General features: G+C 48.8%; 12 protein-coding genes across 12 annotated transcripts; 4 read left to right on the top strand and 8 right to left on the bottom strand.

Moving 5' to 3' along the window:
• Window positions 1-1,167: 1,167 nt before the first annotated feature.
• ASPGLDRAFT_36478 (tRNA threonylcarbamoyladenosine dehydratase) lies at window positions 1,168-2,812 on the top strand (the record flags this gene model as incomplete). Its single annotated transcript, XM_022544690.1, has 3 exons — window positions 1,168-1,347; window positions 1,417-1,516; window positions 1,575-2,812. 3 exons carry the CDS (start codon window positions 1,168-1,170, stop codon window positions 2,810-2,812), a joined length of 1,518 nt encoding a protein of 505 aa, XP_022399705.1.
• An 83-nt stretch (window positions 2,813-2,895) lies between these two features.
• On the bottom strand, window positions 2,896-3,492 carry ASPGLDRAFT_67303 (putative isochorismatase family hydrolase; the record flags this gene model as incomplete). The annotated part of the gene is made up of 1 exon (XM_022549116.1): window positions 2,896-3,492. The coding sequence occupies one exon, from the start codon at window positions 3,490-3,492 to the stop codon at window positions 2,896-2,898; it is 597 nt and encodes a 198-aa protein (XP_022399706.1).
• Window positions 3,493-3,798: 306 nt separating this feature from the next.
• Window positions 3,799-4,904, bottom strand: ASPGLDRAFT_67304 (NAD(P)-dependent alcohol dehydrogenase; the record flags this gene model as incomplete). The annotated part of the gene is made up of 4 exons (XM_022549117.1): window positions 3,799-4,180; window positions 4,236-4,521; window positions 4,555-4,774; window positions 4,866-4,904. The coding sequence occupies 4 exons, from the start codon at window positions 4,902-4,904 to the stop codon at window positions 3,799-3,801; spliced, it is 927 nt and encodes a 308-aa protein (XP_022399707.1).
• Window positions 4,905-5,364: 460 nt separating this feature from the next.
• Window positions 5,365-6,388, top strand: ASPGLDRAFT_48347 (uncharacterized protein). Its single transcript, XM_022546884.1, has one exon. The coding sequence runs from the start codon at window positions 5,473-5,475 to the stop codon at window positions 6,229-6,231; it is 759 nt and encodes a 252-aa protein (XP_022399708.1). The 5' UTR covers window positions 5,365-5,472; the 3' UTR covers window positions 6,232-6,388.
• A 19-nt stretch (window positions 6,389-6,407) lies between these two features.
• On the bottom strand, window positions 6,408-7,887 carry ASPGLDRAFT_128823 (uncharacterized protein; the record flags this gene model as incomplete). Its single annotated transcript, XM_022540836.1, has 2 exons — window positions 6,408-7,138; window positions 7,398-7,887. Coding segments are annotated over 2 exons (1,221 nt in total), but the record flags the coding sequence as incomplete, so codon positions are not given.
• Window positions 7,555-8,947, top strand: ASPGLDRAFT_36483 (uncharacterized protein; the record flags this gene model as incomplete). The annotated part of the gene is made up of 4 exons (XM_022544691.1): window positions 7,555-7,570; window positions 8,255-8,650; window positions 8,717-8,805; window positions 8,864-8,947. 4 exons carry the CDS (start codon window positions 7,555-7,557, stop codon window positions 8,945-8,947), a joined length of 585 nt encoding a protein of 194 aa, XP_022399710.1.
• A 477-nt stretch (window positions 8,948-9,424) lies between these two features.
• ASPGLDRAFT_36484 (putative serine/threonine-protein phosphatase) lies at window positions 9,425-10,713 on the bottom strand (the record flags this gene model as incomplete). The annotated part of the gene is made up of 3 exons (XM_022544692.1): window positions 9,425-9,655; window positions 9,708-10,399; window positions 10,458-10,713. The coding sequence occupies 3 exons, from the start codon at window positions 10,711-10,713 to the stop codon at window positions 9,425-9,427; spliced, it is 1,179 nt and encodes a 392-aa protein (XP_022399711.1).
• Window positions 10,714-11,126: 413 nt separating this feature from the next.
• Window positions 11,127-11,754, bottom strand: ASPGLDRAFT_58816 (uncharacterized protein; the record flags this gene model as incomplete). Its single annotated transcript, XM_022548348.1, has 2 exons — window positions 11,479-11,754; window positions 11,127-11,418 (listed from the first exon to the last, which is right to left on the bottom strand). The coding sequence occupies exons 1-2, from the start codon at window positions 11,673-11,675 to the stop codon at window positions 11,127-11,129; spliced, it is 489 nt and encodes a 162-aa protein (XP_022399712.1). The 5' UTR covers window positions 11,676-11,754.
• A 1,320-nt stretch (window positions 11,755-13,074) lies between these two features.
• Window positions 13,075-13,506, bottom strand: ASPGLDRAFT_48351 (uncharacterized protein). Its single transcript, XM_022546885.1, has one exon. It carries the CDS (start codon window positions 13,380-13,382, stop codon window positions 13,128-13,130), a length of 255 nt encoding a protein of 84 aa, XP_022399713.1. The 5' UTR covers window positions 13,383-13,506; the 3' UTR covers window positions 13,075-13,127.
• A 445-nt stretch (window positions 13,507-13,951) lies between these two features.
• ASPGLDRAFT_36486 (uncharacterized protein) lies at window positions 13,952-14,361 on the top strand (the record flags this gene model as incomplete). Its single annotated transcript, XM_022544693.1, has 2 exons — window positions 13,952-14,089; window positions 14,158-14,361. 2 exons carry the CDS (start codon window positions 13,952-13,954, stop codon window positions 14,359-14,361), a joined length of 342 nt encoding a protein of 113 aa, XP_022399714.1.
• Window positions 14,362-14,394: 33 nt separating this feature from the next.
• ASPGLDRAFT_129063 (LCCL domain-containing protein) lies at window positions 14,395-16,407 on the bottom strand (the record flags this gene model as incomplete). Its single annotated transcript, XM_022540850.1, has 2 exons — window positions 14,395-15,835; window positions 15,890-16,407. The coding sequence occupies 2 exons, from the start codon at window positions 16,405-16,407 to the stop codon at window positions 14,395-14,397; spliced, it is 1,959 nt and encodes a 652-aa protein (XP_022399715.1).
• A 455-nt stretch (window positions 16,408-16,862) lies between these two features.
• Window positions 16,863-17,515, bottom strand: ASPGLDRAFT_36488 (MARVEL domain-containing protein; the record flags this gene model as incomplete). The annotated part of the gene is made up of 4 exons (XM_022544694.1): window positions 16,863-16,931; window positions 16,988-17,175; window positions 17,243-17,402; window positions 17,453-17,515. 4 exons carry the CDS (start codon window positions 17,513-17,515, stop codon window positions 16,863-16,865), a joined length of 480 nt encoding a protein of 159 aa, XP_022399716.1.
• Between the last annotated feature and the right edge of the window lie 353 nt (window positions 17,516-17,868).

Genomic DNA, 17,868 nt, shown 5'->3' on the forward strand with positions numbered 1-17,868 from the left:
CTTCCAGGCAAATGCGTGTTTCACCGGATATCGTACAATTTTGGCTTATGTGATTAAACACTCATCACTGGGCATTCTAGCTAAAAGAAAGGGCAAGGAAACCGTTCTAGACATCTCATGGACACATTAATCCATCAGATCCCAATCAGCATAACCGATAGACCCTGGAAGACATATTAGCGACGGCTCATATACGTATCCATATCCAGAAATGCTGAAACTCAAGATGAACCAACCGGCCAGCCACATCAGTTTGAAAACTACCTTTTCACTCTTCACAGACCTGCTCAACGCCGTTACCATGTGGTTGCAGACGGAGCATTATTGGATTGTCCAATTTGGCCTCGAGTGTATGCTATTTAGTTGTCGTCATTTGGCTGGCCGGGGTATAACGAATAAAAGGGAGATGTAGGAACGTACCTTTATACGTTAGTCTCGCTGAAGTGACAGGATTATAAGTAATGTAGTCATCCAGGATAGATTGAAGAATTGCGAGCAAAACAACACCGAAAAGAGTCGATATCGTTACCAGTCCCTTAGATCTCTGTTCGTCTCAATCACCCACACATAAGCGCGCGTCTTCTTCCACTAGGCGCACTAACATGCTCTCAAGGGATGAAGTCCACGCGCTGGAATAATCCAGCGATCTGGCTTATTCCAAGGTGTCATGAGAGTGCTCTATGGTGTACTGGGATATCATCATTGGGAGTAACAATAATGTCTTTGTCAGACCTGCTCCAGCCTTGTTAGTTATCATCTCCGCGAGCAAGTTCATGGGATCTGGGACTTCAACGTACCTGGTGTTGACAGGGACGTAAAAGGAGGCAAGGCACGCGACAAAGCGGAGACAAAACGGGCGCCGCTGTGCACGTGACCTCACTGCCGATCCACTGCGGAATTCGAGCTATGACGATAGAATTTATGAGTTGGCTGCCTGCGCTAAACATCGGAAGTTTTTCTTGTTTTGCTGCTGGGGATGGTATGTATAGATCCTGTCATATGGGAACCCTGAGCTTGCGAGAATTGAATCTGATATTGACTATTCGACTACTGTAGGTACACTGAACGATTTGACGAAATAAATCTCCGCCGCAAGTTGAAAGCCGAGACGCACGTCAAACACACATTAACGAACGGGGGAGGGGCATACACGCAAGGATTTCGAGGATGTCGTGGATCCAGCAACACGCAAATTCCCACCAGTCACGGCTGGCTGCTACCGCCGTACTTTCGGGAGTTGCTGTTGCAGGCGCCATACTTGGATACCAGGCAATCCGACGAGAAAAAGCCGTGCACAAGCTTAAGGCTTCCATTCCGGATATAAACGATAGTCACTATGCGGAGAAGGTTCGTCATATTAACCATCGGGTGCCTAGAATTGTTATGCAAGGTCCGGAAGACTGATTCAAAATGAAGCTCACAGAATATGGCTCCGCGGCTGCATCGCAATTGAGCAAAGAAGACGAGCGCAGTGCGGCTCTTGCGCGCAGAGCACAGGAGGGAGATTACGATGACGGTGAGCATTCATGGATCTTGCTATTTTAACCAAGACTAACAAGTACAACGGGATGTAGACCTAATCCTCGAACAACTCGCCCGGAACCGTGTATTCCTCACCGATGAAGGCCTTGCCCAGCTCCGATCATCTTTCATAATTGTCGTCGGATGTGGCGGTGTCGGATCGCATGCGGCAGCCTCTCTCGCTCGCTCTGGCGTATCCAAGATCCGGCTTATCGATTTCGACCAAGTTACGCTCTCTTCGCTGAACAGACACGCCCTCGCGACGCTGGCAGACGTGGGTACGCCGAAGGTGCACTGCATTCGCAAACGCCTGGAACAAATCGCTCCATGGGTCAATTTCGATTGTCGGAACGAGCTCTTTGGGGGTTCCGCGGCAGATGATCTCCTGAGCCCGTGGCAAGGGCAGAAACCGACTTACGTGCTTGATTGCATCGACAACATCACCTCGAAAGTGGAACTCCTGCACTACTGCCATACGAATTCGATTCCCGTGATCTCCGCCATGGGCGCCGGCTGCAAGTCTGACCCTACCCGTGTCGTGGTGGGCGACATCTCTCTTAGCACCGATGACCCTCTCTCGCGTAGCACCCGTCGACGACTGAAGGCTCTCAAAGTTAATACTGGCATCCCGGTGGTTTTCTCGACTGAGAAGCCGGGCCCCGGGAAGGCAAGTCTGCTTCCCCTTGCCGAGGAAGAATTCAACAAGGGCGACGTGGGCGAGTTATCCGTTCTCCCCGACTTCCGGACTCGAATTCTCCCCGTCCTCGGCACCATGCCCGCAGTATTCGGATATACGATTGCGAACCACGTCATCTGCGACATCTCCGGCTATCCCAACGACTACAACGCCGGCGGCAAAGGACGGGATAAAATGTACGACGGCATTCTCGCAGGAATGCAGGGCTTGCATGAGAAGCTCGCCCGGACAGAAGCCGGTCAGGACTTCGTTGGTCTTCGTCTACCAATCTCCAAAGATGACGTAGGATTCCTCGTGGATGACATCTGGCGCGGGAAAAGCATCGTCAGCGGTCTGCCTAACCGTCTGCAGCTGATACTGTGGGAGAAACCGGCTCGTGGGTTCGGCCCCGACCCTGCATGGGAAAAGGAAGGACAAAAGTTCATTCCTATTGCGCTGAAGGACCTCGTTTGCTTGACTAAGGAAGAGGCCATCCGGCATGAACGCGAGGTTCTTCGCGAGGGGAAGAGACCAGAGGACATTTACGATGAGAAGACGGTGCAGAAGGCGAAGGAGAGGATGAAGGAGGCGGAATTTTACGAGAACTACCGGTAAACGCGGTTTATGATAACGTGTATGTAAAAACGAAAAGTTATGTACAAAGCAATGGCTATTAGCTGTTTAAACGAGCATCATTTTTATGCGCGAATCTCCTCCGAAGAAATAACCGTCCCAAAACCATCATCCAGCTCACTCAACACAACAGACACCAACTCCGCAGCCCCAGCGCCGGGAATATCCCTATCCCCAACCGCATCCCTCGCAACAACCACATCATATCCACGCTCAGCCCCCGCTCTAGCCGTCGTAGAAACACAAATGTGCGCCATATACCCCACCAACACAATCTTCTTCCCCACATCCCCCAACCCCTTCAAGTACTCATCCAAGTCCGTCTGCGCAAATGAGTTGGGAAACTGTTTGGTAACCACCTTCTCACCAGCCTTTGGTGTCAACTCCTCGAACTCCTTTGCGAGTTCAGTGTCCGGGGTGAAGACGGGTGCACCAGCGGGGACTTGGTGGACAACGTGGACTATGTTCCTGTCATTGCCGGAGGAGCGGTACTTGTTCAAGAGGTTGGAGATGGACTTGCGGGTTTGGTCGACGTTGGCGGTTGTCAGGAGGCCTGTGGCGTACTCGTTCTGGGCGTCGATGATGATGAGGGTGGAGTCTTGGACGGAGGCGGTTGAGGGGGGGATGCCAATGGTTTGGCGGAAGGATTTGGCAGCGGACATGTTGCAGAAGTTATGAGAAGAGTGATTGAGCTTGAGATGTTTTCGCTTGAGTGCTTGGGAAGACAAATGGCGAGATGTCGCGGGGTTTATATGCCATCCTCGAAGGATGGAGATATTATCTAATCAATACTATGGGCCCACTTTAATCGGCGGAACGGGGTCTTGGCGGGTAATCTAACCATTTTGGGTGAAGATTGCATCATCCCATTGGATAAGCCTGAAGTATGGCGCCTCTGTACATGATTGATAATCAGGCATTTTATTTTCAGTCTCATAGCTCTATATACATTATCGTCTATCATTCGCTTACTGCACTCCAGCAATCATCACCTTGAAAACGTCCTGTCTTCCCGCTTTCACCAACTCAAAGGCCTGCTCCGACTCCTCGAACTTGAACCGGTTCGTGATCAATGGCTTCACATTAATCCGACCACTCGAGATCAAGTCGATGGCTGCCGGATAGCAGCCGGTCAAGTACCGGATTGAGCCCTTGATTACCAATCCCCGAATGCAAACCGCAGTGATCGGGAAGTTAATGTTTTCCTTCCCCATACCAGCCTGCACAAACGTGGCGCCTCTTTTGGCAGCATAGATACCAAGCTGGACACACGGCTCAGCACCAGAACATTCCAGAACCACATCTACACCATCACCAAGACCGCATTCCTCCTTCAACATAGCCGCCCACCTTCTCTGCATGCGCCATGGGGTCCGCATCAGGCTCTGGCCTCGGGGGCATAAACATATGATCCGCACCATACGAATTAGCCACCTCAATCCTAGAAGCAACAATATCAACACCAACCACCTTCTTCGCACCCCATGCCTTTGCGATAGCCTGGCAGAGGACACCAATCGGCCCGCATCCAAAAACGAGCACCGTCTGATGAGCGCGCAAATCCGCCGTTTTAGAAATAGCCACAGCCACCGAAACAGGCTCCACCATGGCTGCTTCTTCGAGCGTCATCGAGTCAGGAACCTTGTAACAGAATTCCGCAGCGTTCACGTAGTACTTGGCCAGGGTACCGTCTCAGGGGGGCGTGGCGGCGAAGATCATGTCACCGCAGAGGTGGTATGAGCCCTTGCGGCAGTATTCACAGCGGCGGCAAGGTACACCGGGCCCAAGGGCTACACGGTCACCGGCCTTGAGGTCTTTGACTTTGTTGCCGGTTTCAACGACGACGCCGGAGAATTCGTGGCCGAGGACCATTGGGCCGGTGAGGACGTAGTCGCCGATACGGCCGCGTTGCCAGCTAGGCAAAGCGTTAGCGTTAAGTCTAGCCTTGAGTAGAAAAGTACGTACTAGTAAACCTATAAATTGTGCATGTTAGTGAAATAAATTATAATATAATGAGTGATAGCAGGCAACTCACATCACTTCCACAGATACCCGTCTGGGCTACGTGCACCATCACATCATAAGGATCCCTGAGTTCCGGCTTGGGGCGATCCTCGGTCACCACATCTTTAATGCCTCGAAGTACAAACGAAGCGTTCTGGTCAAGGTCAGCACGGAAAGATTCAGTTCAACGAACATATTGCAGACCTCCATGGTTGGTATAATTTCTCGTTAGGTCTGAGTACTTTTCTCTCTCCTTTTAAAGGACCTCGAAGGTCATTTATATCCTTCAGAAGACATTCAATGCGGGGGGAGGTCATCTTTGGTCATAAACCAAACCTCTTACTTCTATTATCTAACTTGGAATCCCCGATACGGAATCTTTGGCGTCGTGGGGCGTGGGTGCTACCAAGAAAGGTAATTTTCGCGGCATGCCCTAAGCTCGGGACAATTACCAAATACAATTACCTACAATGGTTTCCTGGCGAACGAGCAACACTTCGAGATATGTTTTCTTTTCTTAAATATATATAAAGATGGTAGTAAAGTGACTCTTGTCCCGTTAAGCCCCTCTTCAATCAAACTTTCAAGTCCAACCCCAGTCTTTGTCTCTTGACCACTCTCTTCCTACAACCAACAAAATGCCCATCTCAATCCCTCAAGCTAACAATCTAACCGGCCTCTTCAGCCTAAAATGGAAGGTCATCGTGGTAACCGGCGCCTTCAGCCCCCGCGGCATCGGCTTCGAAGCAGCCCACGGCTGCGCCGAAATGGGCACCTCCGTGGCAATCACCTACTTCACCCGCGAAGACAGCGCAAAGCAAAACGCGGAAGCCCTCACCAAAGAGTACAACGTCAAAGTCCAAGCCTACCACTGCGACATCCGCGACTACGCCGCCGCCAAGGCCCTAGTTGACAATGTCCTACGAGACTTTGGGCAGATTGACGGGTTTATTGCGAACGCGGGCCGCGCAGCGAACGCAGGCGTGCTGGAAGGTATTATTGCGGACTGGATGGAGATCGTGCAGACAGATCTGAGCGGGACATTCCACTGCGCGAAAACGGTTGGGGAGCACTTTAAGGCGCGGGGGCGGGGTTTGTTCGTGGTGACTTCGTCGATGTCGGGGCACATAGCGAATTTCCCGCAGGAGCAGACGTCGTACAATGTTGCTAAGGCGGGGTGTGTGCATTTTGCGAGATCGCTGGCGAATGAGTGGAGGGATTTTGCGAGGGTGAATTCTGTGTCGCCGGGATATATTGATACGGGGTTGTCGGATTATATGGGGAGGAATGGGGTTGCGAAGGAGTTGAAGGGGCTGTATGTTTACTTGGTTAGTGATGCTAGTACTTACACTACTGGTGCGGATGTTGTTGTTGATGGGGGATACACTGCGCGGTAATTTGGGGATGTTTTTGGTATCGAAATATCGCGCAGGAATCGAGTCTAGACTTTGTCAATTCATTGGTACTTCGGAACAAATCTCTGCGTATGCAATGACTCTAAGGTACTCCTATATACAATTTTTGATTTTGTAATTCACAAATGACCAGCAATACTTCCATTATTAACCATAATTCATGCTCGTTGACATTCTTCATCAACTCGTATCCTGTTCTGCGTGTGCCATGGGATACCCCATTCCCTTGATAGGTCTTTCAGATGATATTCTGTGGCGAATTCAAAGTCACTTTCAACCTGAAGGAGTAAATCAAGCAGCTCCTGTCTCTCGTTCGTATCGACTAAAGACCGCCCCGCGGTGTAAAGTGGTTGTAGCAAGTTTTTCCGTACTCTGTCGTCGGGCATTGCACGCGCTATCGGAATGATTTTCATCGCATGCTGTCGAAGCTCCCGTTGCAGAGAATGATAAGTAGATAATATATCAAGCGCATTATGGGGCTGTCCCATGAGGAAAACATCTACAGGGCGATGGATCAACAGCAGCATGCGAGCCATATGATAGAACGTCATAGTTATAGCGCACAAATCGTTGCAAAACCAAGACTCGTGGTATGTAGCCTTCATAGAAGAGGTCTGTTCATCGTCTACTACTACCGAACAAGGCCAATCGATGGAGCAAGAGAAGGACGGAGGCAGCATGTCATACCACCGATTGAACTCATCTTCCATGCATGTCCATTGGGAAGCGTCTCCTGTCTCCAGATTGACCAGTTGGCATAATTGTCTCACCAGAACTTTGAAAAAAATGGCCTCAGCATGTGCTTCAGCAGCATAGTTTACAACAAAGTGTCCCATATCATCAAGTGGAAGGCCCATTTTGCACCACATCGAGAGGTTCTGCGTGTCCACTCTACACTTTTTTCGAGAAAAATTTGTTATCAAGTTAGATTCCGATCACAAATTATTTTGGTTTGGAGGCGAGAATTCACATGCATCAGACATATCATGAAACGCAAAAAAACCAGGACGATACCTCAATTGCTCTCATAGGCTGGGGTGCATGTAGAGGCATTGGAAAGGAGATTGGGAGCGAGGCAGCGTGGATATGGGACTGCAATAGTTTGTAGATGCCATTTATATGGCCCGACCAAGCTCTCATTGTGGCACTAAGATCCTCATATTGGCAAAGAATACACGCGGCTATAACTTGAAAGACGGAGGCGGCTTCCTCTTGCTCGTTATGGAAGCTAGGATCATTACTCACGGGCGTCAAGCCAGTTTGGTAGATGCAGCAAGGCGAAAGACCAGGAATAGAGTGGTCATCATGGGAGAGTTGTTTGGTGAGTAGCTGGATTGCTTTCTCGTAGTATTTTGCCCCGTACCAGAGAAAATCAAGCGTCGTCTCGGAGAATGCCCTGAACATCAACCTTTGACAGTGCGTTTGCCGGATTTTCGATATCGGGTCATTCATTTGACCGAGCTGCTTAGCCGCAACTGCGCATGCTGCATACCGAACTAATGTGCTCGTGTGTGCGAACTGCACCACGTGTTGGCTAAAGTACGAATGTTGACCGGCAAATAAATCCATCCACCGGCGTGGTCCTTCAGAGAAACAACGCAAAAAGAATGCAACTTCGTAACGGTCGTATTGGTTTTCCGCAACGCCTGCCTGGTAATTACAGATGTGAGAAGAGTCTCGTTGTGCTCTCGGAGAGATATGGGGAAGCAAGAGCTCAGCATGGAAGTCATGGTATGGTGGGCTTGAGTGGATGGTCGGTTCAATTGCCGCTGACTGGGGTTGAGTGGGTGGGTTCTGGTCTTTCTCTGGAGCGACGCTCTGGGGTGACGAGTCTATAGCGGGTTCGGTGGCCGCAAGTGACTCTTCAAGTTGTATTGGCGAGGTTGGAGACAGTGTCTGCACTGGTGATGTAGTGTTTCCGGGCGTTGAATCGACTATAACATCGACTTCGAGATAGGGTTAATATAAAAACAAAAGCAAGCATAAAGGGAGTATCCTAAGTCAGATGTCACCTCGCGCGACCAGATTGCTGCCACCATCAATCAGATCGCAGAGGAATTTGGCAACGGCAGACTCGACGTTGTTGTGGCGAATGCGGGTGTCTGCACCAACTCGTCTTGTCTCGAGTATACCGAAGAGACATGGGCTCGGGACAACCGAGTCAACTACGATGGTGTCATGTGGACGGCGCAGGCTGCTGGAAAGATATTTAAGAGACAGGGCAAAGGCAATCTGGTCATCACGGCTTCCGTGAGCTCCATTCTGGTCAACATCCCTCAGACGCAGGTTGCGTACAATGCCTCTAAGGCTGCGGCCGTGCACCTTGCAAGGAGCTTAGCTGTCGAGTGGACAGACTTTGCCCGTGTGAACTGCATCTCTCCCGGCTTTATGATGACAAAGAGTAAGTACTTCTTTCTCCGGCCAAGAAAAGAGGAAAGGTTGAATAGAAGCTAACTTCGTATTCCAGTGTTGACCCAGCAGCCAAAGGAACTTTTCGACAAATGGTTGGGAATGATCCCGGGAGGCCGAATCTGCGATCCCGCCGAGCTGAAGGGGGTAAGTCCCGTCCGGTATCCCGGTCTGAAAATGTCGCATACTAATATTTCCTTTTTAGGCCTATGTATTCCTTGCAAGTGACGTTTTCTCCTACATGACAGGATCCAACATCGTCATTGACGGAGGCTACACCCTGCCTTAGATCTTTGTGTTGTGATGTTAAAGTTAGATAGACAACCATTGCAATGAGACTGGATGCCCGCGTAGCCTGGTTTAGAGCACTCGGCTAACTTGCGCTCCTCTAGCCAACCGCAGCTTGGAAGAAATTGACGGCCTACTACCGCCCCAATCCCTCCCTATTCGCTATCAGAGACCCGGATGCAATTTGCACGAAGCGCCCAGAGAAGTATATTCAGCACGAAAGCGAGGAAGTGCAAAAGAAAGCCAAACAGGGAACACTGAACATGTACAAGACGCAGACTCATATGGTGGAGCACGTGGAATAAGCCCAGAATGCATGGGGCTTTGTACAAATCCTGCGTTGCGAATGACCTCAGAACCTTCACAGCAGACGTAGTACAATCATCACAACCGATATCAGGTTCTCAGACTCAAAATTAGTGGCAGAAAATACAAGATCGTCTATAATTTTACCTATTCACCATCGGATTCAACTTCCCTACTCTTTAACATCATCACGACATTTCTCCTGTACAAGACTCTGTTTCCCACCGGCTTCGATCACCAAAGCCGAAAGTTTTTCGCCTTTGACACAACCCGAATCCAGACCCTTGGTATAATCGCTTATGGCAAGGCCAGTTTTTGAGTCGTGGCCGTAGATGACCGTCATCGTGGACACTGTTGAGTCAACCTTGTTGCTCGTCACAGTTGAGTAGTGTTTGTTGAATAACTGCGTATAGAATAAGTACTCTGGACGCTATGGTTGGTTGCATGAGACATACCTTGGCCCACATAGTCCCCTGGTGCGAATCGAGCACCTCTTTCTTATCAAAATTGATCGACCGCATATTCATAACAATCCACGGATCTTGCTTCTCCAACTCAATGTCCGGGAGTAAGCCTGCGTGCACCACAACCACCTCGCCCATGCCGCGAATCCATCCTAGTTTGAGGATCATCGGACAGGACTCAAGCCATTGCGCCTGATCGTCGCTGAGTTGGAGTGCCAGGTCGCGTTCACGGGCTTCCTTACCTTCTCCCTTGTCTTTTCCTTTCTTATTTTTCTTATCCTTCTTCTTTTTGTCCTTCTTGTCCTTCTTGTCCTTTTTATCCTTCTTGTCTTTTTTCTTCTCTTTCTTCTCTTTCTTTTTTTCTTTTTTCTTTTCTTTTTTCTCCTTTTTCTCTTTCTTCTTATCCTCCTTCTTGTCTGATTTTTTTCCTGTCTCTTTTTCTTCCTCTTCCTCCTCTGACTCACTTTCATCCTCAGTACTCGACGACTCCTCGCTCTGTGCCATCATCTCCTGCCGTAGTCGCAGAATCCGATCCTCATGGTTCCCACGTACAGAGGAAGCAGAGTAATTCCGTGCCAAATCGACTACCCCGAGGCTGTCAGGGCCTTTGTTGATAAGATCCCCCGTGAAGATAAGATGATCATGATCGGGTGCAAATGATAATTTCTCCAACAGTGCATCCACTTAATGATATGTACAATTAGCTAAAGCCGGGGGATTAAATGCATGCCGGGTACTTACACGAAGCTTTGCATCCATGTACATCGCCGATGATGATCAGCCTCTTTTGGGATGTTGCGGTCGTTGTCGCAGCGTCATTACCGGGCAACAACGCGGGATTCAATGATTCAATTCGAAGCGGCTTATTGGTAACATCATCATGGCCAGTATGGTCCTGAGTCTTCGATAATAAAGAGATATTTTCAAGCATGTTTTTCGTCTGTTCGATGGTTGCATCGTGCAGCGGAGATGAATGCCCGTTCGGTTGCTGGTCCATGGTTGTATCCCGTTGCCACATCCAGCATGTCACGAGGAGAAGTATGCAAATGAAACAAAATATCGGAGATCTGAATCTAGATCCAAAGAGTTGAATAGATTTGAGCATTCTAGGCTCGACATGGAATGAGTCGGTGGATATGTGATTTGTGGAGGCCGGAGGGCATATCGATTGGCGGGGCGGTGGGATAGCGCGCGCTAAATGATATAAAGTAGAATTGCTTGACAGTTTAGCGAACAACTATATATCTTGGTTTTATGGAAACCGCTTGATCGCTGTAATTGAATTTGTCTGAATATTACTAGTAGACTGCAATTTGCTCTAATTCAACAGGGTTCAAAAAGGGTTGCTGCCATCACAATATATAAAAAAGTACACATCACTAATCAGAGACTGATAGAGCCATAACACCCTTACCACACCATCTTCGTCTTCAAAAATTGGTAGTCCCACTTTTCAAATGGGCTCTTGTCCTCCAGAGCTTCCCATTTAACCAAATCCACCCGTTTCTCACTCGTCTCTTCACAAACCGACCTTTCCATCCTCCAAGCAGGACGACACTCCAGATCCGCGTAGAAATTTAATAAACGGATAACCTCAGGTGACTTAAGGATACTGTCCGCACTCGCGATCGAAAGCCCATATCTTCCCCAGAAGACCTCATTCTCATTCCAGATCCCGTCATGGTCTTGCAGTCTCTTGATCCTGCTGATATCCGCCTCAACGGATTATTTGGGCGGGGGTCTGGGCTTGCGCCTGAGAAACTTGTCTTTTTCACCCATATTAGCGAGAGGGTCATTTAGGAGAGCCTCAAGATCGGCTATGGCTTGATCGCGGTAGGGCTGGAGGAGGGTGATATCATTGGCGTGTTCTTTGAGTTGGTTGTCTTGGGCTTCGATGGTTTTCTTCATAGATGCTATTTGAGAGGCTTGATTACGGACCTCTGCAATCAGGGATGCCATGTCGGGTTTTACGGGTTAATTCTCTTCTGTGTTGGACATGCTGGTGATACTTTGTCGGGAGAGTACAATTAGAGAAGAGAAAGTGTTGGTGCGGCGGGTTGGAGGTTTCTGTTGGTGTGAAGGTGCTAAAACGAGTCTTTATACATGGCCTCTATTGATACTTGTTGACTCATGGCACTGCCTACTGCTGGCCGAAAGGGTTGTCCGATAAACTGTGATGGTTCGATTGGACCTTCTCCGACATCTAAACACATGCAGGTATTCATTATTGCGTCAGTAATCGGCTGGAGGAAGATCGATAGAGAGGTCATTTCTAATACTAGACAATGAATAGACATGATAACAATTAGATTATTAAATGACAGTATAGTATAAGCTAATAGTAGCTAACAAACCAGAAACAACTATCTTCCATACTTCAAAGAACGAATTACATCTCACCACCCGAACCTATTTTTCAGTTGAACATACAACGAGCTCCGAAACGGATCATCCTCTTCAGGCAGCCCATAATCAAGCCAAAGATGCCAATGCTCAATGACCTGCTCGCATAGTTGCCGCTTAGTTCTCCATTGATGAAGACCTTCCAGATCAGCATAGAGATTCATGACACGCATGAAGTATCATACTGGCATTTATGAAATTAGTTCTGTATCGTAAATTAAACGTCACCATCTCAATGTATGCTTTGGTCAAGTCCTCCCGGAACATCTCTCTGGTATCATTGATATCGTCTTCAACGGAGGCCCAGGGCTTGGGTGAATCTGGTTTCAATGCAGCTAATGATTTCAAGTAAGATGCACGGTAAGTGGAGAGGTGTTCATCTTTGTAGGAACGGAGGACTGCTATTTCTCTGGCATTCTCGTGGATTCTACGGTCTTGGGCTTGTATGGTTTGTTGCGTAGATGTTATTTGAAAAGCTTGTCTTTGGACTTCGGCGAGTAGAAATTCGTTTTTCTGTGAGTGTCCCATGTCGGTTTCAATAGTTGGTGTTGTTTTTCTGTAGGTCATATTTTAGTTGATTGTCAGTCGTCTACACAGCCTTCTGGCGTTTTTGATGCCCGATCAAGGGTGTTGTGATGCAAACGTCTTTACTAATTGTATAGAACTATGTTTACTCAACCCCAAAACGTCACCTTCATTTACTATTACCAGTAGTATGGTTGCTTCCGATCAACCTCCCGTTCTTCTGGGACCAACCGAAACAGCCCACAAAGAAAGCTAGTATTCCATGCATCACTATACGTCATAGCAAGACGCGGAGATTCATCCATAAGACAGTGGATTTCCTCAAGCTAGCTCAGCTAGTAGTAGAAGCTAGCTAGACAGAAAGTTGCTCTTTCCACTTAATAGAACCAGTGACCTGCACCCTCGCCATCCCATTCTATGCTTTAGCTGACGGTACCATGAACTCTAAGGGGCTGAATGCTGTCCTGTTTCAAGCCACCTATGTCAAACATCGATGGTCTGCCTGCATAGTTGCCATTCAGGCCGAGTATGCTCCAAATCAGAGTAGAGGTTCATAACACGCATGATCTTACGTGATTGAAGGATCTTGTCAGAATTCATGAAATAAGTCCTATATTTTGAGTGAAAGTCCTGTATCTCTTCACAAGCCAGGGCTAAGTCCTCTTGGATCAGTCTCCTGATCCTGTAGATACCCCGTTTGAACGGATGCCCTGTACCTGGGCTCAGGCAAAAAGGCATGTAGCGCTTTCGACAAGTAGTTTCTTTTAATCGAAGAAGAACATGTTGTTGTGAGTTAGCGCTTGTTGTGAGGTGTTTTTCTCGTCGGAACGTTTGGGCGCTGTCTTTCTGTTGGTATTAGTCCTAAAGACTTTCTCGAGGATGCCTATATTATTGATGCCTGCCTTCAACATCAGAATAAAGATTCTCACTATTGCGTCACAATAGGACTAGTGTGCAGGTAACCATAATTTCTGTCATTTTATCTGTTGAGGGTGGTCGGGATGGAAACGAAGTTTGCCTCGTATTGTCGTCGAACTACCGTGGCGCAAGCTTTTCAATCAACAGCAGACCTTCCGAAGGAGATGCAATTCATGAATACTAGTGTCCTCGGAAATTCAATAAACTCATTTTTATTTTCGGAACTCTCTGTGTTTCCTGTATCATAATGCGCTCATCTCCCCCGCATAGTACCATCAAACAAACGCCACCACAAGTATATAACCTCTAGTTTCTCAAACCCATAGACTATACTATCAATCTCTCCATCCTCACACTAAGTCCAAATTATAAGTTTCCCAATCAGCAAGATGTTCTCCCGAATGAACCCAAGAAACTACCGCTCCCGCTCCGGCAGCAGCCAATCCCAATCCGACGAGGATCCCTCACGCCAAGTCGGCCAGGAGACTTATCAGGGAGATTTTGCTACGATGGATCCGACTATGCAGGTACTACTCCTTTGTCCCCCAGGCCTCATGGAATTGGATCGTGGCTGATGTGTGTGCGCGGTTGATAGCGACAAAGTGTATCCTCGATGGGCGTGGATGGACGTCGGACGTCGGAGAGTGAGCAGGGTTTACAGCAGGGGATGAAAGAGGGGATGCAACAGATGTCACAGGGTATGCAGCAGGAGAAGGAAGCTGGGAAGCAGGCAGCGCGACGACCGAGTTGGATGAAGAAGATGGCGAATTTGCCGGAGGAGGTTAATGAATTTGGTTGATTTATGTATACTAGTGAGATACAGGTATTCAGACTAAGTAAGAGGAAATGTCTCGTTCCACTTTCCGTCGCCTTCCCAAATAACCGGGTCCGTAAAATCTTCATACCAAAAGCCTCCCAACGAGTTCAACTTGATAAATCCAAACCGGAAGTACTCTGCATCCCCCTCTCTCTGCCTAGTCCAGTTAAACGCATCCACCGTCCCGTCTTCCTCCCGGAACCCAAGGTACCTCTCGACATCGTTCACCAACACGCTGATCCCTTCAGCATCTGCCGCAAGCAGATCTGGTAAGTTGAAAAGGATGTTCCGGCTAGACATGATCAAAGGCGCTGCAATTTCAGGGAGAGGCGAGCCAAGCTGCGCCCCATCGAGAAGAGCTCCTGGTGTCTGGAGGATGCTGTCGAAGCCCCAGCGGGCGATGCCGTTGATGAATAGACCTACCAGGAGGCCTTGGTAGAGGAGACAAGGGCGGGTTTGGATGGTTGTCCCCGGGAGGAAGAGTAAGCTGAGGATGTAATGGTGGATTCGTAGGTTCATGTTTGGTACGACCAGCAAAATTAGGACACTAGCGACCAACACGCCATACACGCCCAGCATTTTGGGCATTCGTCCTTCATTTCGGAAGGCGATGGCTTGGGTGATGACAATGGCAACGAGGATGGTGACAATAGTTATTAGGGCCGGGATTGCGCCTGGTTGCTGTTGGATGTCATGCGGCGTGAGACGGGAAATTGGGATTTTGTCGAATGTGTCGGTATTCAGAGCTCCAACCCAGCAAGCCCCGAGCCATAGGACTGTTTTGTCCCAGTGGGCTTCGAGTCCTGCCAGTGTTTGTCGAACGCAATAGTAGTATATAGCGAACCCACCAAAAGCAGCGGGAAGGAATCGACCCAGCGCAGTCGATACGACTTCATAGTAATTGGGATACTCAGGAGGATCCGAAGACAGCCCCACTTGAAAGTATACAATAAAGAAGATAGAAGTATAAAAGGCCGCAGGCGAAGAGATGCAAAGTGAGAGCACGGTAGTGATCGCTACAGCAAAGGTGAACAGTGACCACCGGAGATCTGGACAGTCGATACCTGCATCACCTGGTGCACCGCCCTTATCAAAGGTGAAAGAGAGAGGGAAATTCGAGGAGAATCCCAGACTCGATATACCATTCTTTTCCACAGCTGGGAAATCGTTTTGCTCGCCTGTACGGTGGAGGATACCGCAGCCTCCTTGCTGGTCCGAAATAAGCCCAGCATGCAATGCTGCCGGACAGATGAACGAGTCGCCACGATAGACGCCCGCATCACTGCCATTCGAGCCTCCAACGACCAAGCTCCGGTAGTTGATCTCTTGGGGCCCCACGACGTATGGTTCTAGCACCATGGAGAACGAACAGCCTGCCGGACAGCGGAAGGCGAATCCCTCTTTGTCAAAGGGACGACAGTTGTCGCCATTAATTCCACAAGAAGTCGAACTAGACCTGTCAAGTGTAAGCCAAGGAATCCTGCAAATGCAGTGGAACTAGGGTTCTCACCAAAGTCTATCGTGGCATGCAAGTTTAACCGGTTTTCCATATCCAGGCACGTCGATGCCATTAACCGATTTATGTATAACCGAAAGAAAAATAACAAACCACACAATCACAACAGAAAAAAGAAGCCCAATCTTCGCCCTTTTACTAGGACAGTACCGATCAATCAACCGCCCCGGAGCGGTTTGCCATCGCCGCAGCCAAGGCGTTATCTGATACTTCCGCGGCTGCGGTGGGCCTTTCGCCCAGTTAATCACCCCCGACACTGTGCATTGGAAACGCTCTTCTCTTTTCAATTCCGGGCGCGGCAATTGAACAAACGTTGGAAGAAGAGGCTCTGAGCTGTGTTCCTCGTCGCCGAGCCTGGCGGAATCGAAGCTCTCGCGAGGAACCGCCACGAAGTTACTACTGTCGGAATCATGGTCCAGGCTTTCCAGGGGATATTCCTGGGGTTCGCGGGGAGTCTTTTCAAATGATGATGAAGACGATGAACTCTGCCCTGAACTACCTCCTGGTCGCATTTTGTCGTGAACTGAGTTATGGCAGTCGTCAGAATTCCCCGGACGCGGCGATAGGAGAGACGGGACTTAGTCAGATCGCCGCGGTCCACCTCTCCATCTACGACTCTGTTTCTTCTGTTCTACTCTGTAAACAAGAGAATATCATATTAAGATTAAATCTAACATTAACATAACGAGCGACAATAACTGCCACCTACATGCCACGAATCATCATCATCAGCATGTCATAGGGGTATCAACATAAATCATCAATTATCAACCATTGCCTGTCCAGCACAGCGCCACCGATAAAGTCATAAAGGTCGGCGAATATGGCTGCAAATTATATCAAGATATTAGGAACACAGGTCCAATAGGACCGTTGCACCGTCGTTGGATATGTTCGGTGTTTATACGTCGATTCGCGCTCACTAGACACTGAACCGAAATCTGCGATCGCAGACACGGTACTACGTTTAGACAGCAGAGCGGTTCCAGCGGCGACGACCGGTGGAGCCGTCCTTGCGGAAAGTGAACCAAATGCCCTGTCTATTGTCAATTCCCTGAAAACCATCACAACATTATCCGGGAGAATACGCACCACAATGCCAGAAACGAGCCAGACAAAGGCGGAGATGAAAGCAAAAGCCTCAGCAGCCTTCCAGCGACCACAGGTGTCACCGCTCAAAAAGTTGTTCCAGTGCCAGATGCTTCCGCAGTTGAGCTGGTGAATGGCATCGACGAGGATACCAAAAGCAGCGAACCAGGCGAGGGAGAGGATAATGTCAACTATAGGAGAGTTCATATTAGCATTCTGCAATCGGTGGGTGGATTTTGAACCAGACTGGTGACGTACTTGGGAACAAGAAGAAGCCAAACGAGCAAGGAATCAACCAGAGCAGGGCCAGCAGTATCGAGACACCGGCGACGACTTCAGTGTAGATCCATCTCGCCTGGGGCCAGGGATCGATGTTGTCGAGCTTGTCGAGGTAGTGACCGATGATACCGGCAACGATCTAAACCGTCAGTTTTCCGTTAAGACCTCAAAGCAGGGACTTATACATACAGCACCGAAGAAAATCTCAGCCACGCGAAGCACGACCGACACAATACGCGAGATCACAGGCATGATGGTGGGGTGTTTATCGATTTGACAGCAGATGGAGTATATGCAGGTGTCTCAGTCGAGAACAAAAGGATCAAGAGTCTGCAGGAGTAAAGTACAGAACAGAAAAGCCCAGAGGACCGACGCCTTTTAAAAGTCAGACCAAAACATTCACACGTACCGCTTAAAATCTTGCATGGTGGTCCATGATCTGCGGCTTTATTTGCCCAACACAGACCATTTAATGCGGTTGCCCAACTTCTGGCCGATTTCCCGTCATCCCGAGGAGGAAGGATCGTCGAGTCGGTGTCCGATCACTGTCTGTTTACTGTGTATATAGAAAATACGTACTCTGTACCACAAAGTGCTGTTTCTTA

The sequence above is a fragment of the Aspergillus glaucus genome (genome assembly GCF_001890805.1).
Source record: "Aspergillus glaucus CBS 516.65 unplaced genomic scaffold ASPGLscaffold_13, whole genome shotgun sequence".
In the NCBI taxonomy this organism is placed as follows: domain Eukaryota; kingdom Fungi; phylum Ascomycota; class Eurotiomycetes; order Eurotiales; family Aspergillaceae; genus Aspergillus; species Aspergillus glaucus.